Below are 22,658 nucleotides of genomic sequence, written 5' to 3'. Positions count from 1 at the left end.
ATCACCATTAAAACCTTTTTAAAAGTTTTTCAGCATGCACTCCAGTGAAGTAGACTTTGACACTTTTCCTCCCATTTCCTCCCTCATGGCACATTTTCACTCTTGGATCCACCAGACTGGGTCCTGTTACGGGAGGTTCAGACACTGCTTAGCCAGGAGCATGCCTTAATTCCCATCACTGCTAGCTGCAGCTGTGGAGCTGGTCCTATGGGCCGTATACAGTGTCCTAGGTCTGTTTATTCCCACATTCACCTTGGAGCACATAGCCCACGCTAAGAGATCTGTGCCTCCCCACATCACACCCCGTGTTGGTCTCTCCTGAGACTCTCTTTCACACACCTTCACACACCTCTCCCATCCCTGAAATGGTTTTCCTTTCTGACACACGAGTCTCACCCGTGCCTGGTGTCAGTTAGGGCATGAATTTTGTCCAAGTCAATGGGCCTCTCCTGGTGTTCTCAACCCCCTTGGGTTGGACTAGTCATCATGCCCTGGGAGGTGAGCATGCTCCCCTTCTGTCCTTATGGGACAGGTCTTGCCTTAGGGCCCAAACCTTACTGCAGTTCAAATGTCTGCACGTGCTGCTCCCATTACTGTCCTGCAACCCTTTTTACCAGTTCCACTTGTACTGGTGGGGGCAGGCTCCAGAATGCAGGAGGGCTGTTCTTCCAGGCTGAAACTCTCCTGGTGGTGCCAAGGACCCCAGGTCTCCTGCATCCTGGGACTCTAGGCCACGGGAAAAGGAGAAAGAAAATCTGCTGTCTCCAATCTGGGATGGGCCCCCAGAAGTGATACGGTACAATCAAAGACCAGAGAGACCAAAAAATGTTGAGGAGAGTTTATTAAATTAACGTGATCACCAGTTCAGCTGGACATGCATCCAGAAAGTCTGAGCCCCAAGAAAAGGGCTTTTCCTACTTTTAAACATCTTAAGGCAGCAACTATGTGAGGTGGGAAGCAAGTTGCAGAAGCAAGAAACAAAGGCAGCATTACAACATTTCTTACATCTTGAGAGAAACATGTCTTGCAACCTAAACTTATTGTCTTGTGACCCTGCAGGTGTGCCATGGAGGTAAGCAGGAACTCGCTGGGCCTGTAATAAACTTTGAGGAACGTGGAGTTGGGGAGTAGAGATGAGGTCCACTGACCACAGAGAGAAGACAGGCTGTTAATATTCTCTTTTAGTTTGAGTGTAAGAGCGGGTGGGGGTCACATTTTGCAGCAACATTAAGAGGATTGTAAAATTTCTATTACTACTACTATTAGGTTATAGTTGATCTCATTAATTCCTTCTCCATGATGACAATGCACCTAGGTGATGAGCTTTTTATGATGAATTTCCCAGGTGTTCCTTGCACTTCTTGTATTTGGATGTCTAGGTCTCTAATAAGGCTGGGGAAGTTTTCTTTGATTATTCCCCCAAATATGTTTTCCAAACTTTTAGATTTCTCTTCTTCCTCAAGAATATCAATTATTCTTAGGTTTGGTCATTTAACACAATCCCAGCCTTTTTGGAGACTTTTCACATTTTCCTATTTTTTTATTTTTTTTTTTAGATTAGGTTAGTTCAAAGACCTTGTCTTCAAGCTCTGAAATTCTTTCTTCTACTTATTCAATTATATTGCTGAGACTTTCCAGAGAATTTTGCATTTTTGTAAGTGTGTCCAGTGTTTCCTGAAGGTTTGATTCTTTTTTCTTTATGGTATCTATTTCCCTGAATATTTCTCCCTTCACATCTTGTACTATTTTTTTGGATTTCCCTGCACTGGGCTTTGCCTTTCTCTGGTGTCTCCCTAATTAGCTTAATAACTAACCTCCTGAATTCTTTTTCAGGTAAATTAGAGATTTCTTCTTAGGTTGGATATATTTCTGGTGAGCTAGTATGACTTTCAGGGGGTGTTAAAGAGTCTTGTTTTGTCATATTACCAGAGTTGGTTTTCTGATTCCTTTTCATTTGGATAGGGTCTGTCAGAGGAAATGTCTAGGGCTGAAGGCTGCTGTTCAGATTCTTTTGTCCCATAGGGTGTTCCCCTGATGCAGTTGCCTCCCCCTTTTCCTATGAATGTGGCTTTCTGTGAGCCAAGATGCAGTGATTGTGATCTCTCTTCTGAATCTAGCCACACAGCAAGACTACCCGGCTCCAGGCTGGTACTGGGGGTTGTCTGCACAGAGTCCTGTGATGTTAACCATCTGTGGGTCTCTCAGCTGTGCATACCAGCATAATGTTTGAGATATCTCCTGGGTCCTGCAGGAGCAGTCCACTTCCTTCAGAGGGTCTGTGGGTCTTCTTGGGATTCCTAGTTTGTTCTTCTAGAAGATTTTTTCTAATGCTGTGAAGAATGGCAATGGTAGTTCAATAGCAATAACATCAGATCTTAAAGTTGCTTTGGGCAATAATGGCCATTTCAATGATATTAATTCCTCCAACCCATGAGCATGGAACATTTTTCCATTTATGTGTGTCATCTCTGATTTCTTTCAGCAGTGTTTTATAGTTCTCTTTGTACAGTGTTTCACCTCTTTGGTTATCTGTATTCCTAGATATTTCATTTTCTGTGTGGTTACTGTAAACAAGATTGCATTCTTGATTTGGCTCTTAGACTGGATGTTATTGATATATAGAAATGCTACGATTTTTGTACATTGATTTTGTGTCCTGAAATCTTGCTAAAATTGTATATCAGATCCAGTAGCCTTTCGGCAGGGTCTTTAGGGTTTTCTAAATGTGGAGTCCTGTCACAGTGAAGAAAGATAGTTTGACTTTTTTTCCTATTTTGGATGCACTTAATTTATTTCTCTTGCCTGATTACTCTGGCTCAAACTTCCAGTAGTGTTGAATAGGGGTGATGTGAGGGGCATCCTTGTCTCGTTCAAGTTCTCAAGGGGAAAGCTTTTGCCCATTCAGTATGATGTTGGCTATGGAATTGTCATAAATGGATCATTATTCTGAGGTATGTTTCTTCAATGCCTAGTTTGTTGAAGGTTTTTATCATGAAGGGATGTTGGCTTTTATGAGAAACTTTTTTATGCATCTGTCACAGTGATCATATGACTTTTGCTTTTAATTCTGTTTATGAGGTGAATCACATTTATTGATTTGTGTATGTTGAACCAACTTTGCACCCCAGTAAAAGCCTACTTCATCATGGTGAATTAACTTTTTGATGTGCTGCCGGATTCAGTTTGTTAGTATTTTGTTAAGAAATCTTGCATCTATGTTAATCAGGGACATTGGCCTAGAGTTTTATTTCTTTGTCATGTCTTTGCCAGATTTTGGTATTCAGCTGATACTGGTTTCCTAGAATGAGTTAGAGAGGAGTCCCAAAGGGTCTGAGGCTCATGCCTCAAGTTTGTAGCTGGACTGACCGTTAAGAGTGGTCAAAAGTTAGGGTAACGGCTTCAGGCTGTTATTGTCCCTTGTTGGCCCATTGTTGAATGCAAACTGCCCCAAGAAAAGAGGAGTAAACTTACGTGATCCCATGTTCTTGGGCTAAAGTAATCCCCAAAGAATGCTTAAACGTAAAGTCGACTTGCCAGCAACACTTCCAATGCTGAAAGGTGGATGAAAATCCTTTACTCCTAAAGGGAGATCTGGATGGATACCACAGCATCTACTGCACATTCCATATGTCCATTATGGACATATTTCTACTTCTAATTCATAGCGTGTAGTTGTACAACACTTTATTTGGGCAAGATCTTATAGATGGACATTTAGGATGTTTTCAATTAAAGGTAGTTTTGATGCATTCATTTCTCAAAATCAGTGTGATGAATTAGCCCCTAGCTACTAGCTCCCTCCTCAAGATTTATACTGAAGTAGTTATACTTCAGTATATTCTGGAAACATTGATCCAAATATATCACACAAATGTATAAAGAAAATTCAATGGATGAGCCATAATTCTCAAAATAAATACAAATATGTCTACACGCAAATCTGTACATGAATCATCATAGCAGGAGTATTTATACTAACCAAAAAATGGCAACAACCCAAAGGTGAATCAAGTGATGAATGAAATATGATATATCAATGCAATGGAAAGTTATTCAGCAATAAAAAGGGGTGAAATACTGATACATGTTAAAATATAGAGGAATGTTAAGAAAATTACACTAAATTCAAGAAGCCAATAACATAGGATGTATAACATGTCCACAATAGGTAAATTTATGAGGATAAAAAGTAATATTAGTAGTTCCCTAGCATTGAAGAAATAATAGAGACAAACTACTAACAGGTAAGGTGTTTCTTTTTGGGGTGACACATTATTCTAAAATTAATTGTAGTAATAGTTGAATAACTCTGAACATACTAAAACCCTGAATTGTATTTTTAAATAGATATTATATATGATATGTGAAGTTTACCTCAACAAAGCTGTTAAACAATAAAGAAATCATGGGAAATTAGTATACAGATAGCTGCATTGAAATGATGTGTGTGAATGTCTGAGGATGGGGTAAGTGCTATAGAGATTGTAGTGTGGAAAAGAGCATGTCTGTTCTTGCTGAGAGAGTAAACTGGAAAGAAATAGACAAAATTGTGCTCATGCTTTTCTAATGCCATTGTCCAAAGATATTCTTTGCCCGTTTCTGCAGTGAAGAAATAATAACCAAAAAAAAAAAAACAAAAAAACACTGATGCAAATATCCATAGAATAAATTTTAGGCAGCTTTGAAACCTTGCTGACCTGAAAAGTTTAGAAACATAGCTTCAAATGTTGTCCTGTAATTTTGTCATTCCAGTCCTCCAGAAAAAATGATTATTTGCTCCTGAGTTTCAGTACTTCACCTCAACCACAGAACTTATAGAAGTTCCTATTCAGCTTCTGCACATTTCATCTGTCACTTGTAAATTCAAAATATAACAGGAAATGTTGAGATCAACACTTTGTACTTTCCTTCTCTCTGAGATACTGGCCCCTCAAGTCCTTGCTTCCATAGTAGTTCCCTATAGCCTGTAAATATAATTTTATATGAATTCTGCCTAGTCATCTTAATAAGAGATTTGGTCTCCAACAAGTTACTCTGCTGTTATCAGAAACAGAAATCTGTCAGTCTATTTCCTTTTTTTTTTTTTTCAACTGAACTTTATCTGGGTTTCTACTAATATGATATTGCAATAATACCTAACCCCACAGATTCTATATGATGATTTTGTTTGAATTAGAAAAAGTAAATCCTCTAGGTTTACAGATTTTTTAAAGCACATCTTTTCTGAGCAGACAGCTTGGGGAAAAAATGTGGATTAAATTTGTCAATGAACAATTTGCATAACTATATATGGTGACCCTGTGCTTCCTACCGACTATGTGCTTAGTAAATAGTTGTTAAATCCATGTATAAATTTTATATTTGTATGGGGAATTTGACTTAACCCACTTTCTATTTTACTTCTACATGTAGACTATGTCCACTTGCACCCATAAATATTACAAAGTGCATACGACTTGGTGAATATATCAAAGTAAAATAAAATTGATTGAAGTGTCACCAAATTTTATGAACTAAAATATTGCTATATTTATATAGTTGTTTTGTCATTAAGTTGCTAAAGTTCCACATTTAAAATATTTATAGACTAACATGTGATAGTTGGCTTTATACACAACAAATAATTACCATCCAGTTTTTGGTTTTGTTATCCTATATAACAACTAAAGCTCAGAAACACTACATTAACATCCAAGTTCATCCGTATGGCCTTAGAATCAGTACTTCCTACCGATTTCTCTCTCTTTTTTTTTTTTGGATCTATTATTTTCCAAGGTCTCAAGCCTTGGAATGATTTATGAGAAATTAATAAGTACTTAGTAGGCATTTAATAATTCTCCATAGTATCGAATATCCTACTTCTATATTTTTCTCTTTTCTCCTTTATGGCCCACATGTAATTTATCAAAGTCATTAACTTGCCACAATATTATTCACATCCTTTCTACTTTTAGATAGTGACTAAAAAAGTATAGGACTAATTACATCAGCCCTATATTACTTTGTTAGCTTTCAAATACTCCAGTCATTTTGAAGCTGGTATTAATGAAATTTGATCATATTATCAATGAATGTATCAATAAAGGAATAAACTAAGTCTGAGTAACATATGGAATTCAGTTAAGAGTAGATTCACCAGAGGAGAGCAACAAAGTAAATTTTAAATATGATATTGGAGAAACTGTAAAAATTCAAAATATAAAAATAAAAATTAATAAATATTCATAGTATTTGAATAACAAAAAGAGGGATTTATATCTGTAAAATTTGGCAATCACTGAAGCATAAATGCTAAGCCAATTAAAAATGTGTTAAATTTAAAAGGTAATACACAAAAATATGAACATATTACTTAGAAACTTGAAAGTCAGTAACAGAATAAGTTTATGAAATAGTATGAAAACTTTTTGAGTAGGGAATCAGGGTAATAGTAAGGGTTAGGTACTGGAAACTATTTGTTCCATTATTATAAGACATGTGGAATTTTTTATTTAAAAATAGCATATTTATTTCATGTTACATGCCAAGTAGAATTTATTTTTAAAAAAGCATATAGATTTTTTGGCCATGAATGACTTATTGGTACTACATTATCTTATTTACATAAACAATTGGAACATAGGGAAAAATCTGGAAAAATACAAAATAAAGTAATAATACAATGTCCAAAATTCAATAAACATGATTAAACATGGAAAAAATTTGTGGGAAACTGTGACCACTAGTCAGGATAAAAATGACTCAAGGTAAACCAGTAAGGAAAGAAATCATAGAGATTATATGATCAGCATAAAAGGACTGTAAAATTGTTATTAATTTGGCTAAGGACTGAAATAAAAATACGAGAAAACTGGAAACTAAAAAAGAAGAATCTAGTATAGAAATAATCAACAAAAAGTCAACTAATAAAGTGAAACACATAGAACATCTAAAGATTAAAATATAATATCTCAACTATGTTTGTTTAACAAGATATTACACACTGCAGAATAAAAGATCATTAAACTTGACAGGAGTAGAAACTATACTGAAAGAAAGATATAAAATGGTGGGGAAAAAATGAGCAGAGACTCAATAACCTATAGACTCAATGACCTAAATGGATAACAATTGCAAGTAATTGTAGTTCCAAAAGATGGAGAGATAAATAAGAACAGAATAACTACTGAAGAAATAATAAGAAAATTGTCCATATTTGAAGAAAAATATCAAACAACATATCTAATAATCTTAATAAAACCTAATAAAAAATGTATCACTGACTTCTCATCAGAAACAATGCAGAGCAGAAGACAGTGGAACAATTTTTTTTTAGTTGCGGCTTTAAAAAAAAAAAAAAACCCTTTAACACAGAACTCCAAATCCAACAAAAATGTTACTCAAAATAGTATGAATTAATGACATTTTTAGACCAAAAAATAACCTAAGGGAATATGCTTTAATTAGATCTATATTATAAGATGTGTTAAAGGAAGCTCTTCAGGTGTCAGGAAAATGATACCAAGTAACAACTTGGAACTGCAAGACAAATTAAGAGTGCCGGGTGGGGATGAGGCACAATGATGAGGAAAACTGAGAAAAGAAAACATCACAATAGCAGCAGCAGCAACAGGGAAGAAAGGTCTTGTGGCAGCTTAATTGGAATATTCTCTGTAATTTAAGTGGAAATCTCTGTCTGTCTGTCTATCTATCCATCCATCCATACATACATCCATGCATCCATCTATCTGAGATTGCCTGTATTTACACACACACACACACACACACACGCACACACGTCTTCATTTTTCTCTCATACAAGGTTTAGCCTAATATAAGATATAGTTTTTCAATAGAAGCTTTGTTTAAAAAAAAAAAAAAACCTGATGCAGAAAGCCAATATGGAGAGCATGTACAAGTAACATTGTTCCTTAGTAACATGGGAGCAAAAGCCCTATTCACAGTTGTTCTCCTCCTGCTAAATGAAGTTCTCTCAGAAAACATAGGTTCCTCAGATAACACAGGATGAAAACCATTGATTTAATCAATTAGTATTGCCAGCTTTAAGAATCTCAATTTTTTACATTTCTAAAACTTTTATCAAATTATTAAGATAGGTACCTAAAAAGATAGATTTCAAAAACAAATAAATAATAAATCTACAATAAAGATGAAATGATTGAAGTTGTTTTTGTAATACCAATTGACTATTTCTTAATTGATTCTCAACCAACTTTATTGGTTTTCAAAGTCTATTAGCCTAAAAAGTCACTTAAATTGGGCTAAATCACTTATAGTACACAGCAAAGACTACCATTAAAAAACAGAAGTGGCAATAACAATATAAAGAGAAAGAACTTTACTGATTCAAAAGTAAAAAGAAAGGTTAATAGGTACAAAAATATAATTAGATACAATGAATAAGATCTAGTATTTGATAGTACAACAGGGTGACTATAATTCAGCAATAATTGGTTGTATCTTTTAGATTAACTGAAGGAGTAAAATTGGAATGCTCACAAAACAAAGAAATGATGATTGCTTGAGGTGCTGAATACCCCATTTACCCTGATGTGATCATTACACATTGTAAGTCTGTATCAAAATATCTTATATACCCCACAAATATCTATACCTACTATTTATCTATGAAATAAAAAATAATTTTTAAATAAAAAATCACACAAGTGCAAAAATAAATTTTTGAAATAAATTTTAAAATAAATACATAAAAATAAAAATTCGGTTGGAAAAGGCACTTCAACTCCAAAAAAAATTGTTCCTTAATAGCAGGTTAACCAAGAATTTAGATATTCTTCAACTAATTGTGTCTAATATGTCAAGAGGATAAAAAGATGGAAACTTCTCACACTTTCATGTATTTTCATAGCATCAAACATTTAGACACATGATTTTTTTAAAAAAAACGTGATGTATTTGTATTTAAAATTGTTCAGTTGTAAATCTGGAATATTGTATACAGCTGTCTATACTATCACATCGAAGGCCCTCTGTCTAAACTTTGTGTAACTACTATTTATAATTAATATGGAAACTGCTCATACAATATGGATAATCCACTGACTTCAACTTTCTTTAAAGGAATGAAAGCTAAAGTCATTAAATGCCAGAGAGAGAATTAAATATTGTTCTATTAATACAGAGGTAGAATAAAAGGTAACATATTGAAGATATATTTAGAAATGTAAGACAACATGTTTGAAATGAAAAAAGTGAGAATTCTGTTTTTTTTATTGTAATCTAAGTTCTGGGGTACATGAACAGAACAAGCAGATTTGTTACATAGGTATACACATGCCATAGTGGTTTGCTGCACCCATCAACCTATCATCAACATTAGATATTTCTCCCAGTGCTATTCCTCCCCCACCTCCCCACCCCTTGACAAGTCCTGGTGTGTGATATTCCCCTCCCTGTATCCACGTGTTCTCATTGTTCAACTCCCACTCATGAGTGAGAATAGGTGGTTTTTGGTTTTCTGTTCTTGTGTTAGTTTGCTGAGAATGATGGTTTCCAGCTTGATCCATGTCCCTACAAAAGCCATGAACTCATCCTTTTCATGGCTGCATAGTATTCCATAGTGTACATGTGCCATGTTTTCTTTATCCAGTCTATCATAGATGGGCATTTGGGTTGGTTCCAAGTCTTTGCTATTGTAAATAGTGCTTGCTGCAATAAACATACATGTGCAGGAGTCTTTATAGTAGAATTATTTATAATCCTTTGGTTATATACCCAGTAATGGAATTGCTGGGTCAAATGACATATCTAGTTCTAGATCCTTGAGGAATTGCTACACTGTCTTCCACAATGATTGAACTAATTTACACTCCCAACAACAATGTAAAAGTGTTCCTATTTTCTCACATCCTGTCCAGCATCTGTTGTTTCCTGACATTTTAATGATCATAGTTCTAACTGATGTGAGATGGTATCTCATTGTGATTTTGATTTGCATTTCTCTAACGACCAGTGAGGATGAGCTTTTCTCATATGTTTGGTAGCTGCAATAAGTGTCTTCTTTTGAGAACTGTCTGTTCATATCCTGTGCCCACTTTTTGATGTCTTTTTTTCTTATAAATTTAAGTTCTTTGTAGATTCTGAATATTAGTCCTTTGTCAGATGGATAGATTTTTAAAATTTTTTCTCTCATTCTGTAAGTTGCCTGTTCACTCTATGGTTTATTTTGCTGTGCAGAAGCTCTTTAATTTAATTAGATCCCATTTGTCTATTTTGACTTTTGTTGCCATTGCTTTTGGTGTTTGAGTAATGAAGTCTTTGCGATGCCTATGTCCTGAATGGTATTACTTAGATTTTCTTCTACAGTTTCTTGGATTTAGATCTTACATTTAAGTCTTTAATCCATCTTGAATTAATTTTTGTATAAGGTGTAAGGAGAGGATCCAGTTTCACTTTCCTGCATATGGGCAGCCAGTTTTCCCAATACCATTTATTAAATAGGGAATCCTTTCCCCATTGCTTGTTTTTGTCAAGTTTGTCAAAGATCAGATGGTTGTAGATGTGCGGTGGTATTTCTGAGGTCTCTGTTCTGTTCCATTGGTCTATATATCTGTTTTGGTACCAGTACCACACTGTTTTCATCACTGTAGCCTTGTAGTTTACTTTGAAGTCAGGTAGCCTGATGCCTCCAGTTTTGTTCTTTTTGCTTAGGATTGTCTAGGTTATGTGGGATCTTTTTTAGTTCCACATGAAATTTAAAGTAGTTTTTTCCAATTCTGTGAAGAAAGTCAATGGTAGCTTGATGGGGATAGAAATGAATCTATAAATTACTTTGGGCAGTATGGCCATTTTCAGGATATTGGTTCTTCCTATCCATGAGCATGGAATGTTTTTCCATTTGTTTGTGTCCTCTCTTATTTCCTTGAGCAGTGTTTGGTAGTTCTCCTTGGAGAGGTCCTTCATATTCCTTGTAAATTATATTTCTAGGTATTTTATTCTCTTTGTAGCAATTGTGAATCAGAGTTGAGTCATGATCTGTTTGTCTTTTATTAGTGTATACGAATGCTTGTGATTTTTGCACATTGATATTGCATCCTGAGACATTGCTGAAGTTGCTTATCAGCTTCAGGAGATTTGGAACTAAGACAATGGGGTTTTCTAAATATACAATCATGTCATCTGCAAACAGAGATAATTTGACTCCCTCTTTTCTTAATTGAATACCCTGTATTTCTTTCTCTTGCCTCATTGCCCGGGCCAGCACTTCCAATACTATGTTGAATAGGTGTGGTGAGAGAGGGCATACTTGTCTTGTGCTGGTTCTCAAAGGGAATGTTTCCAGTTTTTGCCCATTCAGTACGATATTAGCTGTAAATTTTGTCATTAAGCTCTTATTATTTTGAGATATGTTCTGTCAGTACCTAGTTTATTGAGAGTTTTTAGCATGAAGGGCTGTTGAATTTTGTTGAAGGTCTTTTCTGCATCTATTGAGATAATCATGTGGTTTTTGTTGATGGTTCTGTTTATGTGATAGTTTACATTTATTAATTTGCATATGTTGAACCAGGCTTGCATCCCGGGGATGAAGCCGACTTGATCGTGGTAGATAAGCTTTTTGATGTGCTGCTGGATTCGGTTTGCCAGTATTTTATTGAGGATTTTCTCATTGATGTTCATCAGGGATATTGGCCTGAAATGTTCTTTTTGTGTGTCTCTGCCAGGTTTTGGTATCAGGATGATGCTGACCTCATAAAATGAATTAGGGAGGTTTCCCTTTTTTTTTTCCCCCATTGTTTGGAATAGTTTCAGAAGGAATGGTACCAGTTCCTCTTTGTACCTCTGGTAGAATTTGGCTGTGAATCCATCTGGTCCTGCACTTCTTTTGGTTGATAGGCAATTAATTACTGCCTCAATTTCAGAACTTGTTATTGGTCTATTCAGGGATTTTACTTCTCCCTTGTTTATTCTTAGGAGCGTGTATGTGTCCAGAAATTTATTCATTTCTTCTAGATTTTCTAGTTTACTTGTGTAGAGGAGTTTCTAGTATTCTCTGATGGTAGTTTGTATTTCTGTGAGATCGGCGGTGATATCCCCTTTATCATTTCTTATTGCTTCTATTTGCTTCTTCTCTCTTTTCTTCTTTATTAGTCTGGCTAGCCATCTATCTAGTTTGTTGATCTTTTCAAAAAACCAACTCCTTGATTCATTGATTTTTTTGAAGGGTTTTTCATGTTTCTGTCTCCTTCAGTTCTGCTCTGATCTTAGTTATTTCTTGTTTTTGCTAGCCTTTGAATTTGTTTGCTCTTGCTTCTCTAGTTCTTTTAATTATGATATTAGGCTGTCAATTTTAGATCTTTCCTACTTTCTGCTGTGGGCATTTAGTGCTATAAGTTTCCCTCTACACACTGCTTTAATTCTGTCCCAGAGATTCTGGTATGTTGTGTCTTGTTCTCATTGGTTTCAAAGAACATCTTTATTTGTGCCTTAATTTTGTTATTTACCCAGTAGTCATTTAGGAGCAGGTTGTACAGTTTCTTTTAGTTGTGCAGTTTTGAGTGTGTTTCTTTATCTTGAGTTCTAATTTGATTGCACTGTGGTTTGAGAGACTGTTATGATTTTTATTAATTTGCATTTGCTGAGGAGTGTTTTACTTCCAATTATGTGGTCAGTTTTAGAGTAAGTGTGATGTGGTGCTGAGAAGAATGTGAATTCTGTTGATTTGGGGTGGAGAGTTCTGTAGATGTCTATTAGGTCCGCTTGGTCCAGAGTTCATGTCCTTGATATCCTTGTTAATTTTGTCTCATTGATCTAATATTGACAATAGGGTATTAAAGTCTCCCACTATTATTATTTGGAAGTCTAAGTCTCTTTGTAGGTCTCTAAGAACTTGCTTTATGAATCTGGGTGCTCCTGTATTGGTTGCATATATACTTAGGATAGTTATCTCTTCTTGTTGCATTAAACCCTTTACCATTACGTAATGCCCTCCTTTGTCTTTTTTGATCTTTGGTTTAAAGTCTATTTTATCAGAAGCTAGGATTGTAACACCCACTTTGTTTTTTTTTTTTTGTTTGGTAAATCTTCCTACATCCCTTTATTTTGAGCCTATGTATGTCTTTGCACGTGAGATGGGTCTCCTGATACAGCACACCGAAGGGTCTTGACTCTTTATCCAAATTGCCAGCCTGTGTCTTAATTTAGCCCATTTACATTTAAGGTTAATGCTATTATGTGTGAATTTGATCCTGTGATTATGATGCTAACTGGTTATTTTGCCCCTTAGTTGACAGTTTCTTCATAGCATCCATGGTCTTTACAATTTGGTATGTTTTTGCAGTGACTGGTATCGGTTGTTCCTTTCCATGTTTAGTGCTTCCTTCAGGAGCTCTTGTGTAGCAGGCTTGGTGGTGACAAAATCTCTCAGCATTTGCTTGTTTGTAACGAATTTTATTTCTCCTTCACTTGTGAAGCTTAGTTTGGCTGGATATGAAATTCTCGATTGAAAAAATTGTTTCCTTTAAGAATTTTGAATATTGGCCCCCACTCTCTTCTGGCTTGCAGGGTTTCTGCCGAGAGATCCATCATTAGTCTGATGGGCTTCCCTTTGTGGGTAACCCGACCTTTCTCTCTGGCTGCCCTTCATATTTTTTCCTTCATTTCAACCTTGGTGAATTTGATAAGTATGTGTCTTGAGGTTGCTCTTCTCAAGGAGTATCTTTCTGGTGTTCTCTGCATTACCTGAATTTGAATGTTGGCCTGCCTTGCTAGGTTGGGGAGGTTCTCCTGGATAATAACATGCAGAGCATTTTCCAACTTGAATCTGTTCCCCCCGTCATTTTCAGATATACCAATCAAACCTGGATTTGGTCTTTTCACATAGTGCCATATTTCTTGGAGACTTTGTTCATTTCTTTTCACTTTTTTTCTCTAATCTTGTCTTCTTGCTTTATTTCATTGAGTTGATCTTCAATCTCTGATATCCTTTCTTCTGCTTGATCAATTTGGCTATTGAAACTTGTGTATGCTTCATGAAGTTTTCGTGCTGTGTTTTTCAGCTCCATCAGGTCATTTATGTTCTTCTCTAAACTGGTTATTCTAGTTAGCAATTCATTTAATCCTTTTTCAAGGTTCTTAGTTTCCTTGCATTGGGTTAGAACATCCTCCTTTAGCTCAGAGGAGTTTGTTATTACCCACCTTCTGAAGCCTACTTCTTTCAATTCATCAAACTCATTGTTTATCCAGTTTTGTTCCTTTGCTGGCAAAGAGTTGTGATCCTTTGGAGAAGAAGAGGTGTTCTGTTTTTCAGAATTTTCAGCCCTTTTGCACTGGTTTCTCCCCATCTTCATGAATTTATCTACCTTTGGTATTTGAAGCTGGTGACCTTCAGATGGGGTCTCTGAGTGGACATCCTTTTTGTTGATGTTGATGTTATTACTTTCTGTTTGTTAGTTTTCCTTCTAACAGTCAGTCAGCTCTGTTACCAGTCTGCTGGAGTTTGTTGGAGGTCCACTCCAGACCCTGTTTTCCTTGGTATCACCAGCAGAGGCTGCAGAACAGCAAAGATTTCCATCTGTTCCTTCCTCTGGAACTTTTGTCCCTGAGGAGCACCAGCTAGATGCCAGCCAGAGCTCTACTGTATGAGGTGTCTATCAGGCCCTACTGGGAAGTGTCTCCTAGTCAGCACACATAGGGGTCAGGGACCAACTTGAGGAGCAATCTGTCACTTAGCAGAGCTCAAATGATGTGCTGGGAGATTTGCTGCTCTCTTTAGTCAGGCAGGGATATTTAAGCCTGCTGAAGCTGCCCCCACAGCCACCCTTTCTCCCAATTGCTCTGTCCTAGGAAGATGGGGATTTTATCTGTAAGTCCCGGACTGGGGCAGACACCCGTTTTTCAGAGATGCCCTGCCCAAAGAGGAGGAGTCTAGAGATGCAGTCTGGCCACAACACCCTTGCTGAGCTGCAGTGGGCTCCACCCAGTTCCAACTTTCCAGCGGCTTTGTTTACACTGTGAGGGTAAAACCACCTACTCAAGCTTCAGTAATGGCTTATGATCTTCCCCTCACCAAGCTTGAGTATCCTAGGTTGACCTCAGACAGCTGTGCTGTCTGCAGGAATTTCAGGCCACTGGATCTTAGCTTGCCGGGCTCCGTTGTGGTGGGACCTGGTGAGTCAGACCACTTGGCTCCCTGGTTTCAGCCCCTTTTCCAGGGGAGTGAAGGGTTCTCTTGCTGGCATTCCAGGTGCAATTGGGGTATTAAAAAAAAAAAAAAAAAAAAAAGCTTCTGCAGCTAGCTCGGTGTCTGCCCAAATGGCCGCCCAGTTTTGTGCTTGAAACCCAGGGCCCTGGTGGCATAGGCACCAGAGGGAGTCTCCTGGTCTGCCGGTTATGAAGACTGTGGGAAAAAGCACAGTATTTAAGCTGGAGTGCACCTTCCTCCCGATACAGTCTCTCATGGTTTCCCTTGGCTAGGGGAGGGAAATATCCTGACCACTTGCACGTCCCTGGTGAGGTGATGCCCCATCCTGCTTTGGCTTGCCCTCCATGGGCTGTACCCACTGTCCAACCAGTCCCAATGAGATGAACTAGGTACTTCATTTGGAAATGCAAACACCACCTGCCTTCTGCATTGATCTCACTGGGAGCTGCTCACCGGAGCTGTTCCTATTCGGCCATCTGGCCAGCGAGCTTGAGAATTCTGTTTTTATTATTACTGCTCAATACCATGAATTATTATATTCCTAGTGCTATGATTTGGCATACTACATTGCCATTTTACATTGTTTAGAAATAACCAGGAGTTATTTGTCCTGGATTAATAATAAGAACTACATTTGAGAAATCACAGCAGCACATGTGACTGCAATTTTTTAAATGAAGATACCATGCAATGGTACCATTCTTACAATCTTTTTTTTTTTTTTTTTTTTGAGAAGGAGTCTCGCTCTGTCGCCCAGGCTGGAGTGCAGTGGCCGGATCTCAGCTCACTGCAAGCTCCGCCTCCCGGGTTCACGCCATTCTCCTGCCTCAGCCTCCCACGTGGCTGGGATTACAGGCGCCCGCCACCTTGCCCAGCTAGTTTTTTTGTATTTTTTAGTAGAGATGGGGTTTCACCGTGTTCGCCAGGATGGTCTCGATCTCCTGACCTCGTGATCCGCCCGTCTCGGCCTCCCAAAGTGCTGGGATTACAGGCTTGAGCCACCGCGCCCGGCCTGTTTCCCTTCTATTATTGTTAATCATCCTGTACCAGAAACCTGATTAACCTGATTATTACAAACACAAATTCAAGGAGAAAAGGTTTCCCAACACTAGAAATGCTCTAAAAACCATGTGCTTTAGAATTTAAGGCTCAGTATTTGAGTTCAGGTTTCACTTATGTTTTACAAAATGAAATGTTAATATATACTTTATTATTTTTAATAAATTTTTATTTTGAAAACTAAATAAAAACCAAAAACAGTATCTACTATCAACTGTCACCATCATATTATTAAAAACAAGAACCTTTGAAATAAATAGAGATTGAATAAATTTAGCCTTAAGGAAAATTTATTCTTTTGATTTTTGAGTTTTTAAATTACACTTTTTATATAAATGATAAATTCAAAGTGGTTCCAGCACTTAAAATATACAAAAAAATTCAGTTCGGTCTTCCCATTTTGGTCACTCATATGCTCAGTTCCCTTTCTCTCTTTCTCTCACCTTTTTAAAATATGGGTTTTTTGTTTTTTTTTTTAACTTTTAAGTTCAGGGGTACATGTACAGGTTTGTTTATAGGTAAACTGGTGTCCTGAGGTGGTGGTGTACAGGTTATTTCATCACTCAGATATGAAGCCTAGTACATTTTAGTTATTTTTCCTCATCATCTCCCTTCTCCCACCCTCCACCCTCCAATAGGCAATAGACCTAGTGCATATTGTTCACCTCTGTGTATCCAGCTATACTCATCCTTTAGCTTCCACTTCTAAGTGAGAACATTTTATTTTCTTTTTCTGTGTTGGTTTCCTAAGGATAATGGCCTCCATTTCCATCCATGTCCCTGCAATAGACATGTTTTTGTTCTTTTTGTTGCTGTGTAGTATTCCATTGTGTCTATGTACCACATTTTCTTTACCCAGTTTATTATTGATGGGTATTTTGGTTGATTCCATGTCTTTGCTATTGTGAATAGTGTTGTGTATGTATATGTGTCTACATTATAGAATGATTTGTATTCCTTTGGGTATGTACCCAGTGATGGGATTGCTGGGTCGAATGGTATTTCAGTCTTTAAGTCTTTGAGGAATTGCTACATTGCCATCCACGATGGCTGGACTAATTTACACACCCACCAATGGTGTATAAGTGTTCCTTTCTCTCCACAACCTTGCCAGCAGCATTTTTTGTTTGTTTGTTTTACATTTTAGTAATAGCTCTTTGGATTGGTGTGAGATGGTATCTCATTGTGGTGTTGATTTGCATTTGATCAGTGATTTTTTTTAATTATTTTATTTTTTTAATGGAGTCTTGCTCTGTTGCCAGGTTGGAGGGCAGTGGCACGATCTCGTTTCACTGCAACTCTGCCTCCCAGGTTTAAGCAAGTCTCCTGCCTCAGCCTCCCAAGTAGCTGGGACTACAGGTGTGCACCACCATGACCAGCTAAGTTCTACATTTTTAGTTGAGACAGGGTTTCACCATGTCAGCCAGGATGGTCTTGATCTCTTGACCTCGTGATCCAAGAACCTCGACCTCCCAAAGTGCTGGGGTTACAAGGCATGAGCTACTGTGGCTGGCTGAGTTTTTGTTTTGTTTTGTTTTGTTTTGTTTTTTTAACATGATAATTGGCCACATGTCTGTCTTCTTTTGAAAAGTGTCTGTTCATGTCCTTTGCTCACATTTTATAAGGTTGTTTGTATATTTAAAGTGAGAAAACGTGGGAATTTGCAAGCTAAATAACTATTCCTAACAGTACTGCAAAAAGATAATGTGTAATAGAACTACAGAGTGGTCAGTCTATTAAAACATAAGAAATGAAGACATTTTGGATTTACTCAAATGTAAAGGCTAATGGCTGGGAAATTTTCTCTTGTCATTTTTCAAAGCCCAAGGTGAATAAATTAATATGCATTTGAAATTCATAATGTGTGAATGAAATTGAATTATAGAATTCTGAGAAGTATCTCAATAGAGTAATCATAGAATCATTTTTAGAACATTTTTCATAGCTCTCTAGTGTGTTTATATTAATTTAAACGTTATCATTTTCTCCTTTTTTTATCCCTATGAATAATAAGGATCTTAACAGAGAAAAATATGCAGTTCAGTGTAAACATACTTTTATGCCATTGCTGAACTATGTCAGATTTAAATTTGAATATTCACTATTATTATAATCAAAAGCATTTTTATAAGACCATTTTATTTTTTAATAGTAAACTCTAATGTTTTAGGAGACATAGACATAAACTTTATTTTTAAATTTAAAAAACTAAGTTAATGTATAACTGCAATAAAAATAAGAATTAAATCTAAAAATTAAAGATTAATAAAGCTCAGAAAACTTTAACAATGGCAAATCAGTACTTTCCCAACTGCGGCACATAAAAGCCAAATGTTTCTATTAAGTAGTTTCTTTGGAATCTACTTGACTTGTTTGTAAACTTACTGTGTGAAATATTGTTTTATTTTCTAGTTCAGTCATTTTTGACATTTGACAGAGTATTACTAGGTGAGAGTCTTTGCAGTACATTTGAGCCTATAGCAAACTTTCAAAGGTTCTAAACTGTGATTTAAAAAGTGAAATACATTAATCCTGAAATTTCTAAACAAGACAAAGGCCTTATTCTATTAATTACTTATAATATATTCAATAAGATACAAAGTCTTGAGATGCATACAGTGTAAAATTTTAATTCAAAAATTAAGAAAACATATATTTTTCAATGTGTATGTTTAGTGGTTTCTCTGGTCATAATTTGGTTCACCTAAGCTTGACATTTTCAGTAATATTAAAAGCTTATCAGAGGACAGAACCTGAATGAATGCTCATTTCTAACTATTAAATTCTGAGCTATACTCACTTTTACTTTCTCTTTTTCTCATAAATATACATTTAGATATACATGTAATTACTAGTATAATATTGTATGATCATAATGATTAGGTTATTTTTGTTCACCAAATTAAATGTTCTTCAATGTACTTCTCTTCTTGTTCTTGGACCCTTAGCATCCTTTTATCATTTTTCCCCAACTTATTCCTAAGGAGGACAGGCTGCAGAACACAAAAGGCATGTAAAAAATATCACAAGTCTTTATAGGTTACTTTGTTAGCTTTGATCCCTAGAAGAGCAATTCTTCTTAATGTTTTGATATCTGCAGAGAGGGCAAGGTAATTGATGTCTGCGAGAAGAAATTGCAAGAAACAGGCCAAAGATGGAAAAATGTAGTGCCTTGATGGGAAGGATGAGTGTATTAGCTTTTCTTGTATTTTTTCATTGATCATTTACTGTAATTATGTATGTTTTTCTTTAAGTATTAGTGACTATGTAATCTGTACAGTACTAAGATATATAGGCATGAGTAACTTGACAAATAAGGTGACATTCCTTCCTACTAATTTTTAAAATAAATTTGATCGTATATATTTAAGGTATAGGCTGCATGATGTTATAAGATAAATATGGGTAGTAAAATAGTAACTCTAGTGAAGCAAATTAACATCCATTATCACACATAGTTACCTATTTTTCATGTGTGTGTAGCAAGAGCAGCTAAAATCTATCATTCACCAAAAGTCTCAAATATAATGCAATATTTTTAACTATAGTCCTCATGTTGTACATTAGGTCTGTAGATTTGTTTATCTAAATATCTGATGCTTTTTATCTCTTGATCTAAATCTGTACATTTTCTCCCCACCCACAGCCTCAGACCTTGGCTTTATAAACACAGTTTTATTCTCTATTTCTGTGTATTTGAGTTCATTTTTTTAGAGTCTACCTGTAAGTGAGATAATTACATTTGTTTGTGTCTAACTTATTTCACTTAGCATAATATCTTTCCGTTTCATCCAGGTTGTAACAAATGGCAGGATTTCCTTCTTTTATAAGGTTGAATAACATTGTGTTTGTGTGTACACAAACATAATTTCTTTATAATTTTGCCCATGTTCATTGCAGCATTATTCATAATAGCCAAGATATGGAAAAATCCTATTACTTTTTGGATTGATATTTATGAAATATTTGAATTACTGTACTATAAATATGTTGAATAAATCAAATCAGCCTCCAAATCCAATTGCAACCCTGACCAGTCTGAAGCAAGAATAATATATTCAAGAAAATCATATAAATTCTCTCTATTCCTCTCTCTCTCAGATGCCTGTACCAGTCAAGAATTTTACTGGCTGCATAGAAGTTACGGAAATAAATAACTGGAGATCTTTCATTCCGTCCAAGGCAGTGAGAAGCTATCACATTAACAATTGCAGGTAAAATAGCAGTAGCTATTTTTCAAATAATCTGTTCAAATAACCATACCAAAAGGTATCATTGCCAATGGAAATAATCTAATCAAGGCTGCAGTATATTTCATTCCTTTTGTTTTTGTTTCACATTCCTACATTCTACTTCACTGTCTTACAGATTGAATTTTTAAGCTATATCCCAATTAAGATGGACCATTACTTATAAAGGGTATCTGTTTTGTGCTATATAAAATATACCATCCAACGAATAATCAGTCACAATCAGAAAACATCCTCTATCAGAATTAGTTTAAAAATGAAGCATGCTGACAAGTGTGGAGTGCTAAAATACATCCTATCTCCAAATTATCACTCTTAAAAAGTTGTCTTGTTCTTCAGTTTCCATTATTGGAGATATATTTCTTTCAGACTCTGCTTCTGGCTACCGAAATCTCCAAACATGGCTTTTAATTGGGTGAACTAAAGAGATAGCACAAAGAAAATATTAGCCATTCATGCATTGGTAAGAAGTAGTTAAAATTTTGTTTCTTCCCTGATATTATTAAGAGGGAACTCAGACAATTAAAATGACCCTTTATAAAAGGGGTTGTTTTGGTAGTGTTATGGTAAATTGGAAAAGGAGAAGTAAGATATCATGGTGAGGCAGGTTATTTGATCACAGGACAGCATAAAAGCTCGCATCTTAATCAGTGTAAGGCCGTTCCTCATGCAAGACCAGAGAAGCTCTAGCCATCTGCATTTCTGAACACTCTTTTCCTTTAGAAGCCCTATGGGATGATTTGAGCCTTGCAGTTTTGTTTCGCATTTCCCTAATTATTAACGTTATTGAGCATCTTTTCATGTGTATATTGGATATTTGTGTATCTTCTCTTGAGATTTTCATATATATGTTGGATATTTGTATACCTTCTCTTGAGACATTTCTATTTGACTTTTTGTCCATTTTTGAATTGGATTGTTTCTTTGTTTAGTCTTAGGAGTTATCTATATAATCTGATTATTAATCTCTTATCAGATATATGATTTGCAAATCTTTTCTTCCATTCTGAGTTGTCTTTTTACTCTGTTAACAATATCTTTTGATGCACCATTTTGTTTAGTAATGTCTGTTTTTTCTTTTATTGCCCGTGCATTTGGTGTCATATCGATATCTAAGAAATAACGGCCAAATTCTATGTTGTGAGCCTTTTCTCCTATGTTTTCTACTAAGAGCTTTAAATTTTAGCTTTTTAATCCATTTTTAGTTAATTATTGTATATGGTTTTAGGTAAGGGTCCAACTATTTGGGTCATTCTGTTGTATGTGGATATCCAGTTTCTTCAACACCCTATGTTCACAAGCATTTCTACACACTAGGCATGAGCAATCTGAAAAACTACAAAATCTATTTTATTTACAATATCATCAACTAAGTTCAGTTAATTGAGTCTTCTTTTTATTTTACTTAATACATCTAACTAAAGATTTACCAATGTTGTTGAATTTTTCAAACAACCAACTTTGTTTTCATCAATGTCCTCTCTAGTTTGGGTTTAGATTGTTCTTTCTTCTCTTTTTAGCTTATTAAGTTGTAGTTAACTTGTTGAATTTGAGATTTCTTATTTTTTAACATAAGCATTTATGGCTATGAATTTCCCCCTTAGCACTGCTTTCACTGCATCTCGTACATTTTGGTGTGTGTTGTATTTTCATTTTTATTTATTTGTCTCTAAGTATTTTTCTATTTTCCATTATAATTTATTCCTTGATCCTTTGGTTGTTAAAAAGAGTGTTTAGTTTCCACAGATTTATAAATTTTCTGGTTTTAGTTCTGTTATTGATTTTCAGCTTTAACCATTGTGATCAGAAAAGATAATTTATATGACATATGTCCTTCCTCTATTGAGATTTAATTTGTGGGCTAACATATAGTCTATCCTGGAAAATGTTCCACATGCTTTTAAGAATGTGCATGCTATTGTTGTTGCATAGTATGTTCTGTGTATGTCTGTTAGATCTAGTTGGTTTATTGTGTTAAGTCCTCTATTTCCTTAATTATCTTTTACATGGTGACCCTATTAATTATTGAGAGTAGCTATTGAATTCTCCACTATTATTGTAGAATTATCTATTTCTCCCATAAATTCTGTCTTTTTAGTGTCATATATTTTGATAATCTGTAATCAGGTGCCTAAGTGTTTATATGCTGGGTCTGTCCTACAGTTGCTGACCCAGTGACAGATGAAAGG

At 35.7% G+C, this 22,658-nt stretch overlaps 1 protein-coding gene across 2 annotated transcripts in view; it reads left to right on the top strand.

Moving 5' to 3' along the window:
* EYS (eyes shut homolog (Drosophila)) overlaps positions 1–22,658 on the top strand; it is a 2,062,375-nt gene that overhangs the window by 1,453,941 nt on the left and 585,776 nt on the right. For both annotated transcript variants that reach the window (XM_011945635.1, XM_011945634.1), the window contains exon 30: positions 20,321–20,433. In XM_011945635.1, the coding sequence (XP_011801025.1) occupies positions 20,321–20,433 (113 nt within the window). The remainder of the gene's footprint in view (positions 1–20,320; positions 20,434–22,658) is intronic.

This window comes from Colobus angolensis, unplaced genomic scaffold, assembly GCF_000951035.1.
Source record: "Colobus angolensis palliatus isolate OR3802 unplaced genomic scaffold, Cang.pa_1.0 Scaffold241, whole genome shotgun sequence".
NCBI classification, from domain to species: domain Eukaryota; kingdom Metazoa; phylum Chordata; class Mammalia; order Primates; family Cercopithecidae; genus Colobus; species Colobus angolensis.
Note: the sequence above shows the minus strand (reverse complement) of the source record. Positions and strands in the feature narration are given on the sequence as shown.